Source organism: Erigeron canadensis, chromosome 8 (genome assembly GCF_010389155.1).
Source record: "Erigeron canadensis isolate Cc75 chromosome 8, C_canadensis_v1, whole genome shotgun sequence".
NCBI classification, from domain to species: Eukaryota; Viridiplantae; Streptophyta; class Magnoliopsida; order Asterales; family Asteraceae; genus Erigeron; species Erigeron canadensis.
In genome coordinates, this window is record NC_057768.1 from 34,697,345 (window position 1) to 34,709,561 (window position 12,217).

A 12,217-nucleotide genomic window follows, 5' to 3' on the forward strand; every position below is an offset into this window, starting at 1 on the left:
TTGTTTGCTTGCACGCTCTTAGTTCATGACTTACTTAAACACCTCTAAACATGAAGAGTTGTGGTAAGATTATAGTTGATTTGAATAAGTTAATCTATAACACTAGATCATTGTTGTATTGAATGTTGATAACCAACACAAAAGATCTGAAATTTAAGGAGAAATTTTAATAAACAAATACATTTACAAAAGTTACATGAACTATAAAAAATTCGAGCCAGATATTGATTACTTAAAGTTACATGAACTATAAAAGAACACCTTATCAAACAGAAACACAATCATTATATTCAAAGTCTCTTGTTGTGAGCTTCAAAACGTGAATCTCAACCTAGAGAATAGGAATTATATTCAAATATCCACACTTACAAAATACTAATAACTTGTGTGTATTTAAGAAAACAAAAACCACCAGAAAATCACGCCAAATTGCCAAAAGTATATCAAATGGTTTCCTCTCTTGCAAGTGCCCGAAACAGATTCACAAAAGCACATGGTCAACCACCTATGGCTTAAAATTGTGTTTGGGGTTAATGAATTGCAGATGCACCAACATTTTTCCATGTCGCCATTTGTATAACCATGATCTGCTTGGATTTGGTGGCATATTTATCATGGGCCCGCAAAACATGTTTAGATCACGGTGATACAAGATTAAGACATAAAAGGAAAGACACATGGTCCCATTTGGCACCATGGAATGTGATAGTGAGAGAAGATTGTACAAAAATACGAAGAGGAGTTAGTTTTACTATGTTGTTGCTAAATTCGTTTTTGGTTGAATGCCATTGTTTCTCATGTAGGTTAAGAATTGTGAAGGTAGTTCTGCCAAAAGCGATTGAACAACTGACATTTCTCCACCTGCAAATAAGAAAACCCTAATATTAAGCAAACTTGATATAATGGTTGTATTCAGGATCACATCTACATTACAGAATATGAGTTTGGTAAAGACCTGATACATAGCACAAACGGTTGACATAGTGAACCTATATGGCTATATGGGACCTGTGGCATAGCTTACTTCTTACAGAGGTGGAAAATCGGTGGATGGATGGGGTAATATGCCAAAACAGAGAGTTTCTAGTACACGGCGGGTTTGCTTGACCCAAAAAATTTTCTCCAAATGTTTTACGATATATAATTAAGACATGCTATGTACAATAAAGAGCAGAATTTCATATAATAATCTAACTTTGTAAGATAAAACGATTTAAAAGATTTATGCACTAAGAATACAACTTAGGCGACTTTCAACCCCACTGACTCGTTTCCTTTTATGCTAACTATATATTTTTGCGACATAACCCAAATCCGCCCATTTATAAGCAAATGCGTCAAAGTTGCCACCTCGACATGAATACATTAAAATTAGGATGCTCAAAAAAACTACTAGTACTCACGGAAACTCTCTCACACACGTAATGTGTTTGATATCAGAGCATGAAAAAAAGAGGCCACATATTACCTTGTACATCCCTAAATGGAACAAACTGGACAATATCACGTGATGCAACACGTCCAGTTGAACTTTGAAGTTTCACGCCTTTATCGGCATCCAAAATCTGCACACATACATAAACAAGCACATATTGATATTTGCAAAGCTTTGGTATCAAACTCATAAAGATCTAAGCCATACAAGAAGGTCATAAGAGCAACGTTGATACCTCCATCTCCTTGAAGTCGGCTCCACCAACACCAACAATGAGGATTGACAGTGGCAGATCCGATGCCTTCACAAGGGCATCCATTGTTTCTTGCAAATCAGTTATCACTCCATCCTGTGATGTTGCCAGTGAGTTGTAGCAATATGAGGATTAGTCAAAACACATTTTGTACAAAATTAAGAAATCTTTATTAATGTGTCAAATAATAAAACTTTATAATACATTTAACCGACTACAATCCAAAAGTTTTTGAAATTAATATAATATTAATTTCTTAATACATCACAACCATTCATCTACAGACACCTCATTACTTTTCAAACTCATTACTTTTAATTTCAACCATCTCCCAACTATTTACGCTTTCAACCTATATCACACATAATTTTAACACTATAAATAAAACAATTCACAAAACGAAACAAGTCTTGCCCGTCATTATTTGTTGTCAACCCACGAAGTGGTCCATCCCGCCACATTGCACGGCTACATGCTAGTGACTACAAAATCATATAACTCAAGAGTAATATAATCTTCTCAACAACATTATTTTGGAGGTTTTATACATTAAAATTACATTTTGGGACTTTTGACTCAATTCCTGGGTTTCACCCATTGAACCTGTTAAGAGGTAAAATATAACCTGAATGGAACCATTCATAAGTAGATAAGTACATGTGTCACAATTGACACATCTATCAATCAAACTTGCAGGAAGAAGGAAAAAACTTCTTTTTAAATCTGAAGTATATTGATGCATACCGTGATGATCAATAGAACAAAATACTTGTGTTCATTGGCTGCCACTGAATGGCTGGCTATATTTGCTGCAGCTGTAATTACAGGTCCAAATAGGGTTGGACCTGCAAGTGAAACATTAGAAAGGGCACTTTGGTATGCTGTCATAATCCCTTCAATCCCTGCAACCTGGCAAAGAAAAACGAAAGAATCAAATAACGGCATCACCAAAAACAGTCTAAAGGAAAACACAAACACAGAAGATACCATAAACTTTATCCCATAAATGAAAAATTCATTTGGTATCTTTAGCACCAGTACTATTTATAGATGACAATGCAAACCTTATATAATATGTTTGCTGGTTGACATGGCTCATTTTGACACGTACTAAAAATTTAGCCTTTCTGACCTTAACGGCTTAACCCCAGCCTGACTGAACCGTTCATTATTTTATCTCTAATTTGACTAAACTTTATAAGTCCAGTTTGACTTTGGTTTTAAAGTTAATAGTTGAGTAAACTTATAGTTGTAAGAAATTTAAAAGAGAAAGCTAGAGGCTTTGGAAAACTATAAAATCATTAGTGTGGTAAAAAAAAATCACCGTTGGGTTGTAGCCGCTACTTCCATTTAGATTGAAACAATGATTGACAGGACCATCAATCGGCCGTGCTCCAAATCCCCATGCAGGAAACTGCTTGTCATGATCATAAAACTGCAGTACCTCTCCGACCTCTTGTATTGCCTAAAAGAAGGGGAACACAATTAGCATGTCTTTTAGAAGTGTAAATAAGAAATAACAAGCTTGCTTCTCACTTTCTGATATGCATTTGGACGTCCAGAATAGTCAATATAATGTAACGAATCCGGCAGCCGGGGATTTCCATTTGAAGCTACATACAGAATTTAAAGGTTAACCAGAATAAGTTTTTTTTCCTAATTACAAGATATAAAGAGAGAGGCAGACAAACATGATGATAGCACCACATATTTAAATACATGATAACATACCCATGACAAAGTATATCCAGATACCTGTAAAATCTATGGCTACCATGAAGTTCAACTCACATCCACCAAAGAAATAGTCCAGGAAGGTATGATGAACACTTTCAGAATACTTTTCCACAAAAAGTTGACTCTTCAATATCTGTATAATATTCATACTTAAGGGTAACAATATACAAGACAAAAGGTAACACGATGGGCACGTTGGGTGAGGTTCAATTGTTCAAAACAGGTTCGAGTTTATAACGGATCAAGTTCTGCTGTGAATCGGAATAGGCAGGGTCAGATTGGGTAAAACCAGAAACACTTTTTGACATTTTATAACTTTTCTATAGCTAAATATTTGTACCTACTGAAATTACACAAAAGAAAACTATTGGAATAGTGATCTTAATGAATGAGAAAAATAAGAGGTTGTATACATTAAATAAACTCGGGACGTCTGATAAACTTTTTATGTTTAGAAAGGCAACTACACAATCCACATAAATTCTACACATGTACAAAGTGTCCACCATGGGACGTGGACCCACAACCTATAGGTTGATGGGTCATCACACATACCACAAGAGCCGACCTATAGATATATCAACCTATTTGACCCATTCCCACCTAGCAATTTATTTGTTTTCGCTTGTTTGAGATTAAAAAAACTGCCAAATCAACCCGTTTAAAGGTAAATAGGTAAAATTGCTACCAGTAGTTCATAAGAATACATGCATGGAGATATGGAAGTGCAGTTAGGACCTTTGTTTGATGGTCTTTCCCAACAATAATGGGTTTGAAAAAGTTCTCTCCCTGCCTAATAGAAGATAAATTTTCTAACTCGGCAAGTGACTTTTGAACTTTTCTGAACGAATACAAAAAAAAATGGATTAGATATGTAAAGCCAAATTCAACAATTAGTATTAAAATAAAACGACATCCAAGATAACAGTGCAGTCTTACCCAAGCAAATCATGCTTTCCACTGCTATTAAAATTAAAGCACTCAATAATCAGAGGGCTATCCTGCATAAATTCAATTAATGATCAGGATGACTTTAGTGTTCGATCTTGATATGAGACTGCAAGATATAATGTTTGTACCTTGCTACCAACTTGTGAAAGGTTTAAAACTATTGGTTTCCACTCAGGTTTTAGATTGTTTTTCAAAACCTCCGTTCTGCAAATTGGAACAGTAGCCCCACTCTCTACAACTTTTGAAATTAGCAGAAAAGGGTCCTACAAAAAAGATTCAAAATGAGTCAATGTATTTGTAATAACCCAAAAAAAGAATAAGTGATCAGACGGTCCTTACACTTTTGGAGAAAAAATCTTTATTATCTAAATCTGAACACCTAAATGTTAACTCTGCTGCAGTCTTGGAGACAATTTCTACTTCAGCATGAACAGTGAGCTGTCCAAGTTTTTTTAGACCACTTGCCTCTGTAGAATCTGCAATCCTCACGAGATTTGTGGTCCATAAGCGCTTTGGATCAGCGACTATCTGCATGGATACATAATCGTTCCCTAAAGTTTAACTACAGTATTCAGAATGTTTAAAATAAATGATTTAGAAGTTTGTACACATCAGAAGTAGACTGACGACTTTCATAAAACCAATTTGTGATTACACAATTCTAAATCCGCCATCCATTAGTCAGTTTTAAATTGGTGATTCTTAACCTATAATTATTGTTCTAGTGAATTATTCAAACCAAGACATGGGGACTGTAAAATCAGTAGCAGATTCAAGCCAATCTTCCAACCGAAAATTGGACAAACTCATTGACAATAAACAATAAACAAACATAATTGTAAGCTTTCAAAAGATGCTTTCACGCAAAACCTAATGACCCAATATCTTTTATAGCTGAGCAAACTTTCCATAAACAGCCATTACTAACATATAGAGTTGTAAAGAAGGCAATTATAACCACTTACTCTATGAACAGATTGATTTAGTTATATGTTATATTTAAAAGGTCAAAGGCATAGAAGAGAAATAGCATACAAGGATACAGGTGAAAGTGTAATTCTTAGGAATAAAGCCTCCTCTTTAAAAAGATTATTCCGTAAGTTATTATTGACCAACTATTTTAGGTGAATCACTTTTGACGCATTTATTATTTATAAAAACAATGGATCAAGTTTGTATCGGTCAACACAACCCGTATAAAAAATCACCCATTCTGACCCACACCCGTTTTGACTAATTAACCAGCCTGCCCAACCTGCCCATTTTACAACCAGTAATCATCATTTACAACGAAACTGACAAGGATAGCAGATAGAAACTCAATACCTGAGACAGCTTACAAGTACACTCGCCTAAATATTGCTGATCATCCAGCTTAAGTGCCTGTAGGACAAACAAATATAAATCTCATTACAGTACTAGAAGACAAACTGCGTAGATGTTTTGTGTTCAGTTAAACAAGTAACATTTACTCTGTACACCCATTAAGTTGAACACAGAAACTTAATCTGCATTCTATAAATATTTCTAAATGATATTCCTATCCTTTTTTGGTAGGCGCCAAAATAATTATACAAATCATATGAAAAACAGTTAGACAGGCATACTAGATCCGAGCATAACAATGGGGTCGATGATAAACAGTAACATTCAACTTTTAGTGGTTCATTGTGAGGTATTTAGCTAGAAGTGACTAGGCTGTTCGGAGTACCCTCATTTTAGTAGGCACCAAAAACAACCATTCAAATCATATGAAAGACATGCATATTAGACGAGGGCAAAAATATCCAGTCAACAATAAATCGTGCCTTTCTCAACAACTACAAGTGATTCATTGTAAGGTACAAAACTTGAAGTGACTGGGTTTTTTGGCAGTTCTGCCAGTAAATGGACGCTCACTTAGAGAAAGATCTATGGTAAGCACAAGCATGTTGTGTAAGTTGAAACCTTCATCTAACCTAAAAATGGATTGTAAGTTTGTAGCATATACTTTCACTCAAAGCTAAAGCTGCTAAACTATCACTGAATGTGGTTAAGTACAGTGCAAAAGAACTTGCCAAGTAACAATTCACTTATTAATTAACTCCCACAGTTGAATTCAAAATAACCATATCGTTCTGGCCTATCAACTATTCAGATTAACATTACCTACTGATCCGGAGTTTCAAGTACATAATAAACTGATGTAACTGACATATTATGTGGCATACCTTCAGTTCTGGGCCATGCAATTGAGTATCAACATCATACACACGAAACCTGTGATGTGAGATAAATTAAATTGAATTGATACAAGGATGTTTGTCTATATGAGAATATACATATAGATGTATATGAATATATAACCTACTAGCACTTACACTAGTGTCTGAACTGTCTCAAAAAAGTAAGCAACTTTTACTTTCGTAATCCACTGAGGATTTAATGAATTCATAACAACTTCTGTGCGGCCAAGCTCCTGCAACGAACCATCCTTTCCTTTGGTATATACAACTGCCATGGGATCACTCTTCAAAAACAGAGCACACATGTAAGATACTGGGATATCAACCGGCAAAAGAAAAGGCAAAAAACTTGATCTCCTCAAAAGCATTGGAATTGAGCCACATTAACACATGACATGAATACAGAACATGACAAAAATAATATCAATAATTCCAAAATCTACCACAAGTATGTAGGCATCTTTGTAGAATCTCACTGAACAGTTGTGTCAAATTTATTTCATTTCTTCTCTTTCGGTTTGATTGTGTTTATAAAACAAAGTTTTTCTCAAAAAGTGGTATTAAAGCCACCTTAGTGTTTTGAACTCATAGGATAAACTATACAGTGAAAATGTTGTCTTCATCTAACACACAATATGATGCGGAGAAATTCAGAGATGATCTAGTTTCAGTTTGTGGAGATTAGGATAAGACCGTATGTTGTTTTATAAGGGACTAGGGAGGTGGTTCATGAGGATGACTTTACAAGAGACTGTTCAAAGTTAATAGAGACAAAAGGAAGACTTCAGCGTTTTGTCAAGCATTATCATGACATTGTATCAAAGTGCATAAATATAAAAAAAAAAATATCTTCACATGATAATCCACCTAATATGATGACAATGGTGATCTCAGATAACAAGTCTAGGCACGGAGTAGACTTGCTTAGTGCAAGAAACACTCAAAAGGTACCCTTGTGAGGGCTCTAAAGCAGACAGAGTAGTAACATTCTTGCTGATGAGTAGAAACCAAGAAACTAAGGGACAGGTAAGTTTTTTTGCCTTAACACATGAAATTAGGTGAATTAAAGAACGTAATGCAATGGAGTGATTATAAAAAATTATTCTGTGAAGCCGATTGTAGGCTAGTTTGGTTTGAAAACATTTTGGGTTGTTTTACAGTACTGCAAATTGTAAACGGGGTTTGTTTATTAGTTCATTTCATCTCAATTCACAGTGATATCTCTCTCCACTCCTGCCAACTACGGGCCAAGACATAGGCATCTTGGCTGAATCCCACTGAATCCATACATAAACACTTCCCTCCCTCTCTTCTTTTATGTGTGAAATGTGAATGTGTATTTAACAAAACAACTATCTCAACACATGTGTCAAGTAAGAAGGTCCAAAATTACCATGGTGACAACCAGTATAGAGACAATAAAACTTACCTTGGAAAGCACATCCCTGTCACGCAAGTTCGAAGCAGATAAAGATAGCTGCAAAGAATTTGTTATCAAATCAGTGTGATGAAGGCTTATTAATCAACTACATTAAGATTACAACATTCTAAAAACGTAATACTACTTAACATGAAGATAGAGATAAGGGGCCATGATTACAAATTTTACCATTCAATTAAATTACGATGGATGATGATAATCTATTTAGCTAGACAATCTGTAAATCTAGTGATGCTAAGCAACAACTAAAAGACAGCTAACTAAAGCTATCTCACTAGAAGGGGGCAGGGCATATTTGTAAGAAAGAAGTAAAGAGTACGTTTAGCTGCTACTGGAAGCAGTACACTTGTATCTCCTCGATACACAAGGCCTCCGGCTATTAACAAAACAGCCAGAATTTTAAAATCAATTTTGAAATATGGTCAAAATATATCAGTCTGTTGCCTGGACCAAGTATAAAACTCCTGATGCTGCAAGCCTTCCATAACATGCATAACCTGATTGTTCTCTTAGACCATTTGTAATGAAGTGGTGGACATCCGGGACCACCTACGGGGGACTCAGTGATGGGTTACGGGACCTAGGTGGTGGTCGGTAATGAGAGCTTCGGTGGAAGCCATCACAGATTTAGGTCAACAATATGTTCTATTATTGATAAAGCATGTCACACCAAAACACCATTCTAGTACTGGTAACTAATGTCAATATGCATTTGGTCCCACAATGACATGCAACATAAAAGCGGACATCAACGGTTCAAATCTCATCCCATGTTCCTTTAACCATAGTGTTACGCGATTTACCTGCCTCGCGTTTGTCACTCGGCCGTTGGACGGGTCGGTGAAGGACAGATAATGGGTTGGTTATCCATCAACAAGCATTCGGAATTCTTATCTACTAATGAACCAAGATCCAAATCATTCTTTCAGAGTTTCGGGATAAATGATAAATCTGATTGTGCAACCGTGTAAGATCTCCCCAATGCCTAGTTATTGAGTGCTAACAGTTACCCTTAGCAATTTCACCACATATTCCTATGAAAATGTTTACTTCAATTGAAGTGTATGAAAATATATCTAATTTCTCACGTATTACGATTATGTGTCATATTTTCAAAACCTCTTCAGTATCCATTGAAACATTTTCCTTTCTATTATATGTTCTAAACCGAAGAGGGATCCGTATTCAGGCTATCCACAGTATGTATGACGAGCCTTTGACTCTATTGAACGTGGCCTAATCGGCATTCCCATGGCTATTTCTATTATATGACTATAAAGGCATATCAGCGTACAGGGGCTGCCATGTCAGCAAACCGAAACTTACAAAAATTTATAAAATTACCGGTTACTACAATAGCAAAAACTTAAAAGCAGCCTGATAGATTAATGACAACAAACTTAACATGCATACAAAACAAAATTCAAATATAACCAACAATAATAAACAAATCCACTGGCATTAGTTTAGTGATAAATATATTATTAACTATTAATGAAAAAATAAAAAAACAACTAAAATATTCAGCTAACAAATTTATCTTAATATTAACAAAGACAATTGTCCTAAAAGTCAATGAGACTATGATTTTTTAACTAACCAATTAAAAGCTTAGTTTACCTAAAAGTAACTCAACAATTTGTTGAACTTAAATTAAAACCAATTTGCCAAAATTTGGAATTCCGTATCTGAAATATATCTACAGCTCATTAGATTAGATTTAACTTATATAAAATTAAAATAAGATTGAACAGAATATGGATATAACAATTTTTATTTAAGTCTTTAGATATAGTAACTTGGAAAGCTTTAAAAAAACAACAGCTAAAATCTAGGAAAAACACATTTTACAGCACTAGAAATTTACTAAGTAATGTCAATATGCAAAATATGCATCAGAAAATCATGTGACAATCTGAATTGCGATATTAAAAATTCTGTAATAATCGTAGAACACAAAATAGATAAAAATACAGATATATAGATATAGGACCTCGATCTGATAAAAGAGGCCTTGATAGCCACGAGATTTGAAGAAATTGTCAACAGCCTCGTTAGCGCCACGAGTATCGGGGACAGCAGAAGTACCGCCGACGGCTAAGTGGCCGGCGCCGGGGCCGGAGAAGCAATTGCCCATGGAATTCGCCGGAGACAAGTGGAAGTAGTAGTTGATTGACAGAGAAGGAAATTGAATTGAAACTGCGAAGAGTCAAAGAGTGTGAGTTGTTTTTTGTTTGCTGTGTGTGTGAGAGAGAAAGAAGGGGATATTAATGAGCGGGGCCCAGAATATGCGAAGATACAGGTAATCTATTATACAGGTTGTACATCATACTAGACCCCAAAATAAAAATCTTTACCAATGTTTTAAATACCGGTAAATACCGGCCGGCGATATTTACAGGTATTACTAGTACTGGAGACTATGCCGGTATTTTAAATCCGGTATTTTTTCGGTATTTTTACTATTCAATACCGGCCGGTATGGTATTTTCAAAAAATAAATTTTGATTTTAAAAAAAAATTATTTTTATGATACTTTAATGTTATTTTTTGTTACTTGTGAACTTTAAACCTATATTTTGTTATGAAATACATATTTGGTATTATTTTTGAGTAAATTATAATTGCATTCTGACTATTTTTGTTAAATTGTAATAAGTTTTGTAAGATTTTTACACAAAAAAATATAATAAATTAAAAATAGTCGTACCGTCCGGTATTACCGATAATACCGGTAATACCGAAAAATTTTTCCACGCCGGTATAACTAAAATACCAGTTTTTAAAACATTGATCTTCACACATGTCCTTCGGTCTTCAAAATCGAGCCGCTACGAACGGTGTGTCACAGCGTCACGGTGTAATATTCTTGGTAGCGTCGTGTCATGAAATAAGATTTCTTTTTGAAAAACAAGCGAAAGACGAAGTCAAAATTATCTCTGATCTTTTATTTTGTTTTTGTGTTTGTGTTTCAAATGCTTTTTTTTTTAAAGGTGAATTTCGCTTGAGAACTTCGTGTCGCGATTCGACAGCGGGAGGTCTAACATACGTTGTCTTAACCGGGTCCGCATTAGAGAGCTCCCTCAAAGTAGAAATGTCTATTTCAAATACCCGATGGGGGAAAAAACCCCTACTAATCCGCCCAAAAGCACGACGATCAATAGAGGTAAACTCTGACTCCTCAGACTTGAACCTGGGTATAGCCAAGTCAAACCTTCATAGAAAGACTTCCTATGTACTTCTTAAGTCTTGAACCCAAAACCTCCTGCTTATAAGGCAGGTGCTCAACTACTTAAGCTAACTAAGAAGTACTTCAAATGCTTCTTTTTAACAATATTATTTTTATACTATGATATTATTTGTGCAATTCAAAATGCTCATTTGTTCGTTTGTAGAGTTGACAAAACACTGTCATATTATTTATCTCAATATTGATATATACATCTCATGCATATATCTCCATATATAGTTTGTCTCATCTAATATATTTTAATGATATCTGTAGTTATTTTTTTTTAAAGAGTTCTAGTACAAAATTTACTACAATGTTTAAAAAAAAACAAACAAACTCAATCACCCATTAATAATATGTGGACAAACATACTTGAAACTTCGTTTTCATCACCTGCTAATTCTTCATTTGCAGTTTTGCACCACAAACAAGTAACTCATCGCCAAGCGGTTTTGCGTCTTTCTCAATGTAATGTTTTTTTTAATTAATGTAATGTATTGTTTTTTAATAACATGTTTATGTTTTATTTGTATGTTTCATTTAATTAAAAATAATGAAATATTGAGGAAGAACTAAAAAAGTAAGGAAGAAATGAAGAAGAGATATTGTTAGCAAGATTCTGTCATGAGATTGAATTGTAACAAATAGATAACATGACGAGGATGTGACTACAAGAAAAAAAGTAAGAAGAAGTTCACTGTTGAAAAATTTCTAATGAATCACTAGCCTCTTGTCATTAAAGATTAGATCCTTTCTTTTCAAAAACAAAATTAAGGTTCGATCCTCATTTTTATGGTAAGTACTAAGTAAGTTCAATGGTGACAAAGTTTGATATTGGTTTGTTACTGTCATGTCGATGGTGTTGGTAGATGGTAGTAACACTAATGTTGGTAGATAGTCGTGACACTAAGGTCGAAGTAAAAAAAAAGTAAAACATTTATCC

General features: G+C 34.6%; 1 protein-coding gene across 1 annotated transcript; it reads right to left on the minus strand.

Moving 5' to 3' along the window:
- Positions 1–268: 268 nt before the first annotated feature.
- On the minus strand, positions 269–10,288 carry LOC122610285 (protein BONZAI 1). Its single transcript, XM_043783281.1, has 16 exons — positions 10,036–10,288; positions 8,031–8,078; positions 6,737–6,885; positions 6,587–6,635; positions 5,703–5,759; positions 4,716–4,904; positions 4,505–4,639; positions 4,365–4,426; positions 4,164–4,266; positions 3,444–3,558; positions 3,225–3,301; positions 3,013–3,153; positions 2,433–2,597; positions 1,671–1,784; positions 1,469–1,565; positions 269–861 (listed from the first exon to the last, which is right to left on the minus strand). Exons 1-16 carry the CDS (start codon positions 10,177–10,179, stop codon positions 752–754), a joined length of 1,755 nt encoding a protein of 584 aa, XP_043639216.1. The 5' UTR covers positions 10,180–10,288; the 3' UTR covers positions 269–751.
- Positions 10,289–12,217: the final 1,929 nt, after the last annotated feature.